At 50.6% G+C, this 14,361-nt stretch overlaps 7 protein-coding genes across 7 annotated transcripts; 3 read left to right on the top strand and 4 right to left on the bottom strand.

Annotated features, from left to right (window-relative positions):
* The first annotated feature begins 78 nt into the window (after positions 1-78).
* On the top strand, positions 79-1,346 carry C7974DRAFT_388194 (uncharacterized protein). Its single transcript, XM_046141262.1, has 2 exons — positions 79-933; positions 986-1,346. The coding sequence occupies exons 1-2, from the start codon at positions 233-235 to the stop codon at positions 1,227-1,229; spliced, it is 945 nt and encodes a 314-aa protein (XP_046000308.1). The 5' UTR covers positions 79-232; the 3' UTR covers positions 1,230-1,346.
* A 40-nt stretch (positions 1,347-1,386) lies between these two features.
* Positions 1,387-2,899, bottom strand: C7974DRAFT_449330 (NmrA family transcriptional regulator). The gene is made up of 3 exons (XM_046145702.1): positions 2,454-2,899; positions 1,995-2,406; positions 1,387-1,934 (listed from the first exon to the last, which is right to left on the bottom strand). Exons 1-3 carry the CDS (start codon positions 2,625-2,627, stop codon positions 1,612-1,614), a joined length of 909 nt encoding a protein of 302 aa, XP_046000307.1. The 5' UTR covers positions 2,628-2,899; the 3' UTR covers positions 1,387-1,611.
* A 649-nt stretch (positions 2,900-3,548) lies between these two features.
* On the bottom strand, positions 3,549-4,427 carry C7974DRAFT_305812 (uncharacterized protein; the record flags this gene model as incomplete). Its single annotated transcript, XM_046138043.1, has 1 exon — positions 3,549-4,427. One exon carries the CDS (start codon positions 4,425-4,427, stop codon positions 3,549-3,551), a length of 879 nt encoding a protein of 292 aa, XP_046000306.1.
* A 714-nt stretch (positions 4,428-5,141) lies between these two features.
* On the bottom strand, positions 5,142-7,550 carry C7974DRAFT_128411 (uncharacterized protein). The gene is made up of 5 exons (XM_046135311.1): positions 7,044-7,550; positions 6,896-6,995; positions 6,803-6,846; positions 5,719-6,757; positions 5,142-5,669 (listed from the first exon to the last, which is right to left on the bottom strand). Exons 1-5 carry the CDS (start codon positions 7,451-7,453, stop codon positions 5,184-5,186), a joined length of 2,079 nt encoding a protein of 692 aa, XP_046000305.1. The 5' UTR covers positions 7,454-7,550; the 3' UTR covers positions 5,142-5,183.
* A 540-nt stretch (positions 7,551-8,090) lies between these two features.
* C7974DRAFT_128437 (amidohydrolase family-domain-containing protein) lies at positions 8,091-10,403 on the top strand. The gene is made up of 4 exons (XM_046135312.1): positions 8,091-8,741; positions 8,793-8,853; positions 8,900-9,301; positions 9,366-10,403. The coding sequence occupies exons 1-4, from the start codon at positions 8,229-8,231 to the stop codon at positions 10,151-10,153; spliced, it is 1,764 nt and encodes a 587-aa protein (XP_046000304.1). The 5' UTR covers positions 8,091-8,228; the 3' UTR covers positions 10,154-10,403.
* Positions 10,404-10,461: 58 nt separating this feature from the next.
* On the top strand, positions 10,462-12,103 carry C7974DRAFT_388186 (Nicotianamine synthase). Its single transcript, XM_046141261.1, has 3 exons — positions 10,462-11,059; positions 11,137-11,624; positions 11,677-12,103. Exons 1-3 carry the CDS (start codon positions 10,654-10,656, stop codon positions 11,797-11,799), a joined length of 1,017 nt encoding a protein of 338 aa, XP_046000303.1. The 5' UTR covers positions 10,462-10,653; the 3' UTR covers positions 11,800-12,103.
* Positions 12,104-12,142: 39 nt separating this feature from the next.
* On the bottom strand, positions 12,143-13,216 carry C7974DRAFT_373534 (uncharacterized protein; the record flags this gene model as incomplete). Its single annotated transcript, XM_046140109.1, has 4 exons — positions 12,143-12,171; positions 12,275-12,834; positions 12,881-12,969; positions 13,019-13,216. 4 exons carry the CDS (start codon positions 13,214-13,216, stop codon positions 12,143-12,145), a joined length of 876 nt encoding a protein of 291 aa, XP_046000302.1.
* Positions 13,217-14,361: the final 1,145 nt, after the last annotated feature.

Below are 14,361 nucleotides of genomic sequence, written 5' to 3'. Positions count from 1 at the left end.
CAAGGCATCGTGGCCACTAGGAGAAACCTACATTCATTCCCTGTGAGAATTTGAGGAGTTCTGAGCTACTGCGCAATGAGCCAAACCCCACGCCATGGCTACTAGTCGCACTAACGACGTCGGCAACGCAGATCATCACCTCGGTCGCGATTAGTATGACGTTCCTAGTTAAGGCGCTTCCGACCTTGATGTGCATGGTCGCGCAGCTGAAGACAGCAACCACATCTTGCAAATGGACTTTTCCAACGCTGCTCTTCCCTCACATTACGGCCTGAACTTCACCAAGACATTCCACTCCAATATCCCCACTAGCATCGATCCCAGCTCCGTCACATTACCTCAGCCCTTTGTTGTTGTAGTGACTGGTGCAGGCAAAGGATTAGGGTATCACATCAGCCTCGCATACGCGCGCGCAGGATGTTCGGGGCTCGCGATCTCGTCGCGGACTAGCGATGACCTGGATGCGTTGGAGTCCGAGATATCGCAGATTGCAGACAAGAGTGGGAGAACGATTGAAGTCCTGAAAGCAATCTGCGATGTCCAGAGTGAGTCGGACGTCCTCAAGCTGGAGGACCAAGTCCGGTCCAGATGGGGCCGAGTAGACGTCGTGATCGCCAACGCGGGCGTGATTTCCGCCTACATCACACCCTCGGACTCGTCTGGGTCCAACCTGCCACAAGGCCTTGTGCAGGATGGCGATTGGATGCGTGTCATGGATATCAATCTCAGTGGCGTGTGGCGTGTGAGCCGCGCTTTCTTGCCTTTACTCGCTGAAACGAAGGACGGACCGCAGACACTCATTTCAAGTTGCAGTATGGCTGCGCACTCGGTGGTAAGCGAACTTACGCCGGTGGCGTACAACATGAGCAAAATGGGGGTCATGCGGTTGATGGAGTGCGTGGCGAATGATCACGGGAACGAAGGGGTACAAGCGTAAGTATCACTGTACGGAGACATGAGAAAGATATGCCAATGACGATCATAGATTTGCACTACATCCCGGAGCAGTCGTCACGCCGCAAACGAAGAATCATGCCGGAGATGCTTGGAGTGGTATCTTGGCGGACGATGAGGGTCTTGCCGGAGCGTTCTGCGTGTGGTTGAGCAGAGAGAAGAAGCAATGGCTGAGTGGAAGATTTGTGAGTTGTAATTGGGATGTGCACGAGTTGGAACAAATGAAGAACCGAATTGTGAAGGAGGATTTGCTCAAGTATAGAATGGCCGTATAGCGACAGTCTACTACATTCGGGCTCGTCTTTTTGCTGGAGGGTATGCCCTTGAATCGAGTCACTCTATCATTTTCGTGGTTGTGATACGAATGCGTTGAATCTTACAGACGCCAAGTGGTAGGTTACTACAGTAGTTGGCTACAAATATTGATTTTCGCGTTTTGTGCAGCAGAAACGACCATGATAGAGCTACATTTATATTTGAACCAGAGAATAGGCCACAGAACTACCGGCACGTATCACACTCGCAATTATCTGCTTTTTGAAAACTATGGCAGTATGTGCATGTTCAAAACTATATCTACAAATCAAATTGTTCGATCGAATTGAAGTGTATTGCACTATGGAGCAGTGGCTGTCACTTTCCTGTACCATTCCACGTTTAAAACTTCCCACTCTTCTTGACAAATTCCTCCCAAGTCACCAGCTTATCCTCCAAGATATCGTGGCTCTCCTTAAGATCCGCGTTGTTGTAGTAACCGGGACTCTCGATGAAGTAATATGTTTCGAGCATCTCTTCCGCAATAGAGGGCGGCAAGAAGCCCTTGAATTGCTCAGCTGTCGTCTGGGTATAGTGCGTCTTCTTGCCAGTCGCTGCCTCCAATCCGGATCGGATCTGCTCAGGCGTATAGTAGTTCTCGGCACCGAGAATGTGCTTGCCGAGTGTTGCGTCACGGTTCTTGAGAATGGCCTTGACAAATTTGCCTATGGGTTCGTGATTAGTCATTGATTTTAATTGTCAATACGCATATAGTGAAAGCTCACCAGTATCGTCGGCGATATCAACGAGCGGAAACTTCGCGTCCTTGCCGATTGGCAATGTAAACGACAAGGAGCCGTCTTCGCCCTTTCGCACACTCTGGTTGAAATTACTCATGAAGTAACCTGGCAGATAGAAAGAAGCAGGAACACCGATCTTCTTGATGTATTCTTCAATGTCTGCCTTCCCCTCGAAGTGAAGAACGTGGGAAAGTCGACCGTCTGTAAGCTTGCTGACGTGCAACAGGGTGGAGAAGACCAGATGCTGGACACCAACTTCCTTGGCAGCATCCGCAACGTTCTTGCCCTGACCGTATTCAACTTCGTACTTTGCACTTTCCCAAAAGTTGGTGACGAGGAAGACAGTGTCAGATCCCTGGAGAGCCTCGGTTACGGAGGCTTTATCGCCCAAATCAGCCTGTGCGGCGTCAGTTTGGATGCTTCCAAGTACTGAAGAAAACCTACAGCCTTCATCTCCACTCCTTGGTCAGCCAAAGCTCGGGCTGCAGGCTTGGAAACATCGCGAGTGATGCCCCGAATTTTGAAAGTCTTGGAGAGGCTCGAGTCGGCAAGGATGTGTTTAATGACTGAACCACCTTGGTTGCCAGTAGCACCAAAGACAGTGATGAGCTTGGACATGTTGCGAACGTTCGTTTGCTTGCTCAACAATGAAATATGCGTTCAGGTGTTGAATTCAATTGTAGAGCTAATGATAAGAGATGCTGCGCAGTGTGATCCTGTCCTGTCCGCATGAAGGCATCTCGTAGGTCTTTTATACGCCATTGTAAAGCCATTGCATGCATTGTTGCTGACAGCATCGGTGCACCAACCGACACGATGCTCAGGATGCACCTCTGTTCGCTGCACGAGTTCGCTCCTTCTTAACCTTTTTGGCTTAGCGTGGCTTGGTCCCGGGCTGACAAACGGTTCAGGTTCCCGTCACCGCGCTACGAGTTGGTCATCCAGCTCGCGCTCGGCCTGATACTGTCATCAACGCGCTTTGCGATGCCCTTGTATTTGTCCAAGATGATGATTCCGAAGCTAATGCTGACGCGTTCCTTCAGTGGAGACGATGAAATTTCGTGTTGGTCGTTGATCTACGAAGTACCTAGGTACATGTCACTGTCCTGGACGATCCAAAGGGCCCCACCGACCCCGCTTTTCGCTTCCAGAACACAGAGCTGCGTGTGCATGCTGTACATAAGCCTGCGTCTTTCTCATTGTGGTATCGTTTCCGCGTTGACTGGCACTATCAAGTTGAATTTATCGAGCACCAATCCTGGAAGGAACCTAGGCAACAGCTTATCGGGTCGGACTAAGATATGCTTCACGCGCTCATACTTCCTTACGATTGGGCATCTTGATAGGCGATGCTTACCATCGCAATGCAATACGAATCCAGCTTAGTGCAAGATTAGATAGAATAAAGCTGTCAAGATTCTCATGAAAGGGTATTTCCAGGCTCAGCTACAGACCATGTTCAAGCTCAGTGATGGTGGTGACGATTTGATTGAACGATTTATTATTGCTTGGAAAGTCGAGTGTGGAATCTCCAGCAAGTCAGCTCAAACTCCCACTGACCTCCTCAACATCATCTAGCGCTCTCAATCTTCCTTCAAACGCCCCCTTGATCAAGCCAAAAGCATTCATGCTCAATGGCAGATGAAGTGGTACCTTCTCTCCTTTACTCGCAACTTCGTATAACACCCTCGCTACCTCCTCTTGCTCCATACCCACCCCCTGCTTCAAACCAGCATCAACGTATTTCTGCAGCATCCTCGTTGGCATCTTAGGGTCTGCATACGCTGGATGCGGTGCAGTGTTCTTCTTGCTGTGCCCTTCAAAATTGGTCTTGACAGCGGCAGGCTCGATGATGCAGAACGCTATCCCCCAATCCTGACTGACTTCTTTCGCAACAGACTCTGTCCAGCCCTCGACGGCGTGCTTAGATGCGTGATAGAAGGCGTGTCCAGGAAACGCGCACACACCTGCGACAGATGAGATATTCATGATCAACCCGCCTCTATTGCCCTCGCGCATGTGCGGGAGAGCAGCAAGAGTGGTTCGCACCGTGCCGAAAAAATTCGTTTCCATGATCTCGTGGTACTCAGCCTCGGTGGCGGACTCTGTATCGCCTGAGAGCGCATAGCCTGCGCTATTGACCAGCACGTCGATGGTACCGAACTGCTCGACAGATATCTTGAAGGCGTGGCTGACGGCGTCGGGCGATGTGACGTCGAGCGCAAGCTTCAGAATATTGGACTCATTGCCAGAAAGATAGGCAAGGTCAGTTAGCTTTCTCGCGGTTGCGACCAACCGATGCGAAGGCTTGCTTGCGACGTGCTGTGCAAGGGCTTTGCCTATGCCACTTGAACATCCAGTGATGAACCATGTCGCATCGAAAGGGAGGTGATAAGGCTTTGTGTTGGTTGCGAACATCTTTACGAGTGAAGCCGAGACTCAGGTTGCTTGATGATGATGAATGTGCACATCAGCGCGTTTTAATGTGATGCTGGCTTTCAGTTGCTATCCTCAGCAACTTGCCTAATGTGGAAAGCCATCGTTTTGGATAGGGGATCTGCAAGGTCAGGGACAGTGAAATGTGCAAACACCCATCAGAGAAAGCAGCCCTACCCTTACGCGAGAAAAAGGGCTGAAGGGCTGTCAGTAGAAGCTTATCCACGCTTATCATTGGAGCGTTCATTGTTAGTGGCCCTGGAAACACCAACACGGACTGACTACTGCATGAACGCAGCCCTCGCGACATGTGCTGTTCCCAGCTCGGCACCTTTGTAGGATCCAAAGCATCACTACCGTAATCAATAAGCCGCAGAAATCCTGCAGAATAACTCCGTCCAAGCGTATACGGTCAGTAACAGAAGCTTCTGACGAGACTACTTGCCTGATGCTGCATTTTGCCAATTGGTTGGTCAGACGCGCTTGGGTGCAGTAAAGGGTGCTGTGGGTTTGAACAACCCGGCGTGTCACATGCACATCATCGACTCAGCTATGCATTCCGTTCGACGTAGGTGTAGTGAATGTAAGTTGCATCTATAGTGCTGCCAAAGGCAGGACAAATAGGTACTCGTCTAGTTCTATCGTACCGCCGTAAGTCCTCGATAAAGTCGTTGAATCTGCCGTAATCGTCGTGTCTCATCTCTCATCCATTGTACATCTGTCATGTTTCGTGGCTCGTTAGGGTTCCTGTATGTGAACCATTGTGTCCTTCGTTGTTCTTCCACTGCTCCCCGTCTCACTATCCACCTCAGTCAAGGTCCCCATTCTCGTCAACCCACTCTGTCGCCCTTCACCCATCCTCGCTACCATGGCTTGGATATGTGGATGGCTTGGTGGCGGCCTATGCATGCTTCGCCTGGGAAGTGGCTCCCTGTCTTTTATTCTCATCCGCATGCCTTCTTCGGTAGACATGCTCCTATTCTTCCTTTTCCCTGGATAATCAATCTCTGTCTCTTCTTCAACAGCGGGCTTTGGGCGCAACCAACGCCAGAACTGCCGGGTCTTCGTTGCCCAGACGTGGTAACCATATTTGGTTGAAAGAAAACCGATAATGCTGAAGAAAGGGACACATATCGCAGCAAGTGTGATAGCGAATGGCCAATACGGGGCAGGTTCGGCGGGCATATTGGTCATGCCGAAGATGGATGTGACGAAGGTAAGTGGCTGATGCAGAATTAGTCACATTCCCACGAGAGACGGCTTTAAGACTTACCATAAAGAACAGATTGACAATTGTCAGCACTTTGATGTTGTATCCTTGGTGTACTGTAACATCGGCCAATTCGACTGATTTCCTGGACTCTTGAATGCTTGTGCCAGAGAAAAGTTGTTCTTGCAATGTCTCGATCTCATGGCGCCTCTCATTATTCTCGCGCTGCAGAATACGAAGCTCCTTCATCTCACGCTCAAATTGCAATCTCAACAGTCGGAGCCTGCGTTTCCAGTGTTCATTCCGGGGCGATTCTTCATATAGTGGCCACAGCGTTTTACTTTCGCCTTCCCACACATCTTCCGAAAACGTGTCTTCGAAGGCGTCAACCATGGCTTTGATACTGTCATTGACATTGCCCAAAGCCTGGTGCGCATAGAAATAGCGGCGCGTCCACGTAAAGTTCTTGTCTTCGAATAGTCGTTTCATGCGTGCATCCTCGTCAAACAGGAAGCCAAGAGGCGGAGTGACAAGTTCGGTGATTTGTCTGTATATCTCGTCGTAGCGCTTCCGTGCATCTCGATACTCAGTGAGTAGTGCATGGAGGAACGCTTCGGGCCCGTTGAGGTAGCGGTGTCCAGCCTCGAATGTGTAAGGATTTCCGTTGATAGGTGTCGACTTCCAATCAGGGAAGCATTCAAGTTGAAGAACTTGCCATGGCGACCACGGGTCGTGCACGAACCCATAGTTGGTCTTGGAGTGTCTCGACCTGTTCCGAACTCGTCGAGGGTTTTGATCGAACAGCGCAAGGGCAACAACGGCACCACACCGGCTCAAGGGTATATGGCTATCAGAGGAGTTGAAATTCTTATCTGCCCTCTGCCATTGCATTGGCTTGCAGTCGTCTCCAATGATCGTGTAATATTCGAATGTGAAGAAGAACGTCCGCTGGTGGCGTGCATCTTGCGTGAAAGCACGAAACATGTGGGCAGAAGAGGCTTCTGTGCGCACCAAATGTCTGAATAACTCATCCATGTCAAAAGTATTGTGTAAAGTCAGATGCAGCGCACCAAAAAGGACAGGCGATGGCTCTCTTGCAACACTAGCGAACGTTAGCTATGACTTTGGTGTACACGACAAGACATACGTGATGCGTCCTGAAGTCGGCTTATCGCTATTTTTCCCTACTTCCTACAGCTGTCAGTACTGAATGCTCTAGTTTCGAGTTCTTCGCACCTACTTTAATCGAGTGCCATATTTCAGTGGCCTTTGACATTGTGTTGTCTGCCGAGCTAACTTCAACAAGTTCAGGAAGTCCATCTTGTCCAACATTGTATACTCTGAAGCAAGTTAATACATTTTTACGCTGCACAGCTGCAAATACTGACTGGAAGTGGCTGAACTGGGAGCGATCTTCGGCAGGTCCAGGTCCTACATGAAATAAATTCGGCTGCTTTGACAATTTTCCGGGGTCAACCAGGGATGCTAGGATATCTCTGCCATGCTCATCCCAGGTGTGGGTCTTCAGATGCTCGCGTAGATGTTCTTGATCAAAGGATTGAGCTGGTAAAGGAGCTTGTACAAAGAAGTCGTCCTCATCGTCGCTGCTGTCGTCAGAGAGCGTGGACGTATCGGCGAACACGGCATCTCCACGCTGGGTTGCGTTCCGACGTAGCCGTGGAACGTCTGAGGGTCCAAAGCTTCCGTTCGAAGCGGACAAGCTTTTTAGTAAGGTGTCGTGTGAGCGCTGAAGCGTCTCTAGCTGCTTGCGAAGCTCATCAAGCTCCCGCGTAGCCATATGCTAGTGCGACACCCTTTTCCGTCGAGCGCGATTCGAGATGAAAAGCTGAACAGCAGCAGGAATCGAGGTTGAATCTTTCAAATCCGACACCCCGGCCCGCCCGTTTAGCTCCGCAGGTTGCCCAGCCTCGCTACAATGGGATTCTGCCCTCACATCCAATGCCCACTAGAGCCAAGGCGTGCTGTGGGGCGTTCAAGTAGAGGATCGGGGAGCAGGCAGCGTTCCGCGCGCCGATGAGTGACGTTCGTTCATGGGCTCACCGCTATTTCCGATTGGACATTGTGTGCTCTCACAGGTCTCGTACCATGTAGACGTGGAGGGAGGCTTTTGAACATGTATGTGGGCGAGAGAATTAGATATCCAGCGAGACATTGAAGACAAGTTAGCATCGCACTGGAATTGTGCGCATACGATTGTGCATGCATGAGGCACACAGCTGCAAGCTAACTGATCCAAGAGGGGCAGGTGGCTAAACCTAGGTTGGTGAGCTGACATGACACGCTAGCTCCGTCTCTTCGTGGGCACTCCGGAAACATCACAGCTATCACGGCGAACAGGCATTTGCTTCGTCTTGTCTAATACTTCTATAGTGTATCGCGAGAAGATGAAAGACCGTGGGGTAGCCCGACGATGGCTGGGAAAGGTTCTAGTACTCGTCAGCACCTGATTGGTCCAAGGCGGACTTCCCACCGATACCGGTAGGCGACGTCGAAATTCCAACTGGCCCGTCCCACCGACATCTCGTTTGTACCTCTACGGTGCCCAACACATCATGCCGGCACATACAGTTCTGTTCTGGGCGTCATTGCCCGTTCTGCTAGGCGTTCTCTTTTACCAGATTGATATCCAGACTTTCCTCCCACCATCGTTACACGCATATACTGGCTTTCGGATAATCCGCAGCCTCTTCGAAGAAACACACTGTTACGCTTCAATCACCACATTGTCATCTGGTCTTCCTAATGCTGAGTGCTTCAGCGTGGCAAATGGAAAGTTCTCGCGTGTTTTCAAGAACGACTTCAACCAGCAAGACTCATCCTCTGATGCTGTGAAAGGAGCGCATGCTGGATACGTGTACCCCGGTCTCTGGGATGGACACGGTCATTTGATCCAGTATGGCGAGCTCCTTAATTCCGTTGATCTCTTTGGTACAAAATCAATGGCAGAGGTGCAAGAGCGACTTGTGCAGTACAAGGCAGATCGGCCAGAGCAAGGCACGAGCCAGCACTGGATAAGAGGTGTTGGTTGGGATCAGGCCAACTTTAAAGGGGAATGGCCAGCTACGGTCAGTACCATCCGCGTTGATCAAGCTACCGAATGACTGACTTCTCTGGAGTCTGATCTTGAGATCAACGAAGTCTTCAAGGATCAGTATGTCATGCTTGATCGCGTTGACGGTAAGTCGCGAACAAGCTACTTGAAGGATCAGTCTGACGGTCTCAGTTCACTGTATCTGGGTCTCTAATAAGGTTCTTGATCTCCTTCCCTCACCACTGCCCGAGGTTCCGGCTGGAGGCGAAGTCGTAGCTAGGGGAGTCTTTTGCGATAACGCGATGGACATGGTTCTAGAGTACTACCCCAAACCTGGTAAAGATCGTAAAACGAAGTTTGTCAAAGATGCCATGGTTGAGCTTAACAAATTGGGCATTGTTGGGATGCACGATGCCGGTGTTGTCCCCAATGACCTCGAGCTCTACCACCAGCTGTCGAGCGACGTGCAGTGGACTGTGAGAGTCAATGCGATGATCGAGTGCGATGTCCGCAATACGTTCTGTCCCAACAAAGTCAAGAAAATCAGTACGCCAAATGGCAGGTTCCACGTTCGTAGCGTGAAGTTATTTGGCGGTATGTTCTCTTCGTTTCAGTCCTTTTATGTCGGTAAACAACAACATAAGCTGACTTGACTAAGATGGAGCGCTCGGAAGCTGGGGAAGCGCTATGATCGAGCCTTACAGCGATAAAGAGACATCGACTGGCTCCTTGCTGGTGAATGCGACTGTTCTGTCGTCGCTAACTCAGAACTGGGCGGCTGAAGGGTATCAAGTGAACACCCACGCCATAGGTGACTTGGCTAATAGGCTCGCTATTGATGCGTTTGAGATCACCTTGAAGCTGCAATGCCCCGACATCGCAAAACTCAAGCAGTGTCAACAGGAACAATTCCGCTTCCGTATTGAGCACGCGCAAATCATCCATCCGGATGATCAGCGCCGGATGCTTGAGCTTGGCATCATACCTTCAATTCAACCCACTCACGCTACCTCAGACATGGGATATGCGGAGTCGAGACTTGGCAAGCAGCGTACGGCAGAGGAAGCGTACAGGATGCGCTCGCTCTTGCCTCTCGGTCCGGTCCTTGGTAGCGACTTCCCGGTTGAACCAGCCAGCATATTCGAAGGCATGTATGCGGCAATAACAAGGCGTAGCCCGCGAACAGGTCTCGATCCTAGCGGAGGCAAGGATGGCTGGTATCCTGAGGAAACCCTCACCATTGAGGACGCGTTAAAGGGCTTCACCGTCAACCCTGCATATGGTGCCTTTCTGGATGGAAATGCTGGTGTGATCACGGAAGACGCGTGGGCAGACTGGGTTGTACTCGATCAGCCATTGGAAGGGTTGGACACAGAAGACCTTCGAAAGATTGCTGTAAGAGAGACGTGGGTCGGCGGTAAGTTGGTTTACCAACGCCTCGACTAGTGAGAATGCGAGTCTCGTCTGCTGCACGCTCTCTCGAGCAGCTATTACATACTGATGCGCTGCAAGCGCATGTGATACCCGTAATAATAAAAGGGAACGTTACTAAGTCCGCAAGTGGATAGACTAGGGTACACCCGCCCGCAGGACCCTGGGGGCTGTGTCGGATGGGTTACGTTACTATGAACAAGCACGACCTTCTACCTTCCCGTTTGCTCACCCACTTGGCTTAGTTTTTGTCTGTCAAAGATTTGCGTCATGTACGATGGAGTCCATCAAGGTGCTCACCGTCGTGCTCAACCAACCACGAAGCGGCATATTACCTTTCCGGTTCCTTCACCTTGCCGATCATCTAGCTACAAGGGTAAGACTGCAGCTGTGCCTCGTGGGGGACCAATACCACATCTGCGCGTGCACATAAAACTCTTCAATGGGGTGCTATGAAAGAAATCGCACATGGCTCGATCTGACTCTCTGTGTAGACCTTCACCTCTCAACTCTTGATGTTGACTGACGGTCAAATGGCAAGCATGATGGATGGCGTTCCTAAGACCGAGAAGCCAAAGCCCAGCGAACACACGATCACACAATCGACCCCACAGACACCCCCGCGGACGCCACCATTAATAGCGGCCTCAAGCCAGACTCTAGCATCAGAGATCCGTAACATTTACCAGGCCCTAACTGAACTCCCTAACCTCGTACCTGGAGATGGAGTCAACGCACTGCTCACTCGTCTGGTCAGCTTATGTGTCGTGCTTTACACCGATGAGTTCACCACATACTTTTTCAACATCAAGGGAATGCGAACGATCTGCGAGCAGCTACGACCGCTTTGCGCTACAGCCGAAGGAGAACTAGAACACTTCTGGGCGAGAACAATTGTTGAGGAGTCGTTGAAGACAAACGGTGAGTTTGTGCCACCAAAAAACATCCTGCTGCACGCCACGTCCTCGTTGTGGAAATAGCTTGCTAATACCCGTCAGCGACCCCAACGCAGACACAAGCGTTGCTCACCACCTTTCCCTACCACCAAAACTATGTCGACCTGTCGCGCGTTGAGTGCGCTACTGTAGCCGCCTTTCTACCTCCCTCGTCAGCCCCAGAGAACATCGCATTCATCGGCTCCGGGCCCCTCCCGCTCACCTCGCTTTGTATCCTGGACATATTCCCTTCCGCGCGCGTGCACAATGTTGATCGCGACTTCACGGCTCTCTCGGTCAGCCGAGATCTGTGTGCCAGACTGGGACATGCAGGCCGCATGAGCTTTGCGTGTGCGGACGTAAGTGTCGAGGAGAACCGCGATGAGGATATGGTGAAGTGGAGTGATTTCGATGTCGTCTTCTTGGCGGCGCTGGTTGGTATGAATACGCTATCCAAACTGGCGATTCTTGCAGGGTTGGTGAAAAGGCTCAGACCAGGCGCGTTTGTGGTAGCGAGGAGCGCGAAAGGATTGCGAGCAGTGTTGTACCCGGTAAGTGGTGATGAGGTTTCAGCCTGAGGATTGGAACTGATGCTGCTGATAGGTTCTTGAATTGGGCGAGGATCTGGACAAGATTGGATTAGAAATGTTAGTCGAGGTGCATCCATGGACGAAAGTCGTGAACTCAGTCATTGTGTTCAGGGTGAAGGAGGTTGCAAGACCATAAGGAAGATTGAGAGTGCAGGTCGGAGCTCTCGTATTGCAGAACCGGCAAGATAGTAGCACTTTTGACCGTTGCTAGAATGTATTCAGCTGTTCTAAGGCAAGGTGTGTCCCCGGAGAGAACGCTTTCAGTGTCATGCTTGTGAATCGGCTTGCAAAACCTGCACATAATTATTTCCAAGATCTTCGTTAGGTGGCAACAACTTGTGCCTTAAGCAACATGAGAGTGGTTGGAGCTGAGACGGTGCTATCATCGTGATCCTAATTAGAAGGGCGGCAAGCGTGTGATTGTAGTCGGTAATAAACAAAGTAATTCCTTTATCATCTACTAGTCAGAGGCATGAAATCTAGATTCGTAATTGCCCTTCTGTCTGAGCTGCTAGCATCGAGCTGGAGTGCACCAGGTAACGCATCGCATTGTGTAGGCATAGGATGGCAGTTGTACCCATGAAACCCAAACGTATTGCTTTCCCACACACTGCTTGTGCGATACTCAACAACTCTCTCTTGTGATTCTGAAAGCAGTAGTGTCAGACCGCCGTTGTGATCATATTCCATTGGCCAAAAGGGAGTCTGAATTGGTGGGGTTATTGTCGCGGTATGATTGAAATTGTACGGTTCATCGTATTGAATGGCGGATGCAAGGGTGTCCTCGACGGGTGATTCTTCCTTCACGTCCGTTGACATGATGAGACTGTCATGTCTCATTTTCTTGTTGCATTGGTAGTTACTATGGTCGGCATCGACAACTGCTAATGCTCGCTTCTTCGTGACCAGAGGCTGATGCTCATCTTGAACAGCGACGGTAGAGTAGCATGGCGATGATGCTGTATGATCGTCCGAGACGGAACTGTCTTGGGGCGTAGACGAAAACGAGGTTATCTTATCTGCAGAGACGGTGGGTTCACTTCGACGAGAGTGTTGTCGTGTTTCTGGTGGGTAGTTGGGCTGTGGCACTGTCAAGCCTTCATCTCGAAGTATTTTCTCTAGCAGAGCAACCCTTTCGACAAGAGAGTAAACGTAAGCGCGTGATATAGGTCTTATTGGGGTAAGTAGCTATCGCAAAGTCGGTACTAATGACTTACCTGCGTCTTTCATCGTCGTCTTTGATGATACAAGGCGTGCTCGAGCGCTCACACTGGACACATGCTTTCTTACCAGCAGGTACAACGCACTATCAATGAGTCAGCATCCGGACTTTCACAAGTGAAGGCCGGACATACGCGTATGCGTCGATCTCGACACGAAGTACATGCTACTGATGCTCTATGGCGCCGTGTGTCTGGTTTCTGCTTTACTCGCGACTCATCTGATGACGTCTGTTCCTCTTTGATATATGCTATGAGCTTTGTATCAAGACGGTCGTCTTGCTTGAATGCTGCCGGATCAGAGGAATCTCTGCGCGACCTTTCGTTGGCCATGGTATGAGGCAAGTGTTGTATTTCGTGGTCGTTTTGGAGTAGTTGGCCAATGTCTGTTTGCAACGAAGGAATCGAGAACCGCAGAGAGGGGGTGGTCGCAGCCGCGGGTACTATATGGGTGGGTTTATAAGAACCTCCGAGCCGCATACAAGCCAAGCTTTGATCTGGTCAGACGCTTGCATACGCTACAAGGGCACAAGAGTGGGTGGAAATTGTGGAGGTGGGGCGTCCCCGGACTATCGACCAACTTGCAGCTTCAGGATTTGACAACCCGTTTGAAATAATAAACGCAGACCCGCAAGGAAACGAGAATCTACCGGGTTTGGAAAGAGGTATACAAGCGGACTCGAGTTATAGTATCGGGTGCGCTGAGCGATCTAGATGGCTTGCAGCTAGATAATACCTTTCGGCAGACTTGCAAGGTGCAACCCTAACAGAAATGGACTTGCGCTTGACGTAATGAGGAAATGGAAATGTTCTGGTTAGGACCCTGGCAAGACATCTCGTCGCATCGAGCTCCGAAGTGGCATCGCATGGAGCCGACAAGAGCTGCTCATGTTCGCTATTCGGGCCACAGGCACCCCGAGCCCAATCATTTCGTCTTCCAGTCGTGTGGCTTGCATATACCGGTCATGACCAGATGGCCAGACGGTTGTGAGAAAACTCGCATGAGTCGCGTCGGAAGCAATGCGGATGCTGTAGGCGACGAAGCGATAAGGCCCGCCGCCAAGAATATGACGATTGGGGCTAGAGCTGAGTCGGATAGCCGACAGCCGAAAATGCGAGCCGTCCGTTTGTTCGACTTTGCCGGCCACTCAACAGCAGCAAACCGTCTACAGATTACAAGTTTCACGATCGGTGCATTGATCATTGAAAGTGAGAGCATGTCGCCATCTGACCAGCACCTCACCCTGCCCAGAGCCTCTTGCAAACCGCCAACCACCACAGAGTTCGAATCAAATTGTACCTACTTAAGCACATTGACTGCAAAACACAAGATACTCAGCCACGGTCCAACAGGTTCAATCATTGTTTAATTATTATGATGTTCTCACACGCTCTGCAGTTGGTGATGAGCTGGTGCCAAGGCACGTAATCAGGAGATACTTCAAGCTCCGGGACATTGGCGACAAACAGAGCTTTAT

The sequence above is a fragment of the Boeremia exigua genome (assembly GCF_020726555.1).
Source record: "Boeremia exigua strain MPI-SDFR-AT-0100 chromosome Unknown C7974scaffold_3, whole genome shotgun sequence".
NCBI lineage: Eukaryota > Fungi > Ascomycota > Dothideomycetes > Pleosporales > Didymellaceae > Boeremia > Boeremia exigua.
Note: the sequence above shows the minus strand (reverse complement) of the source record. Positions and strands in the feature narration are given on the sequence as shown.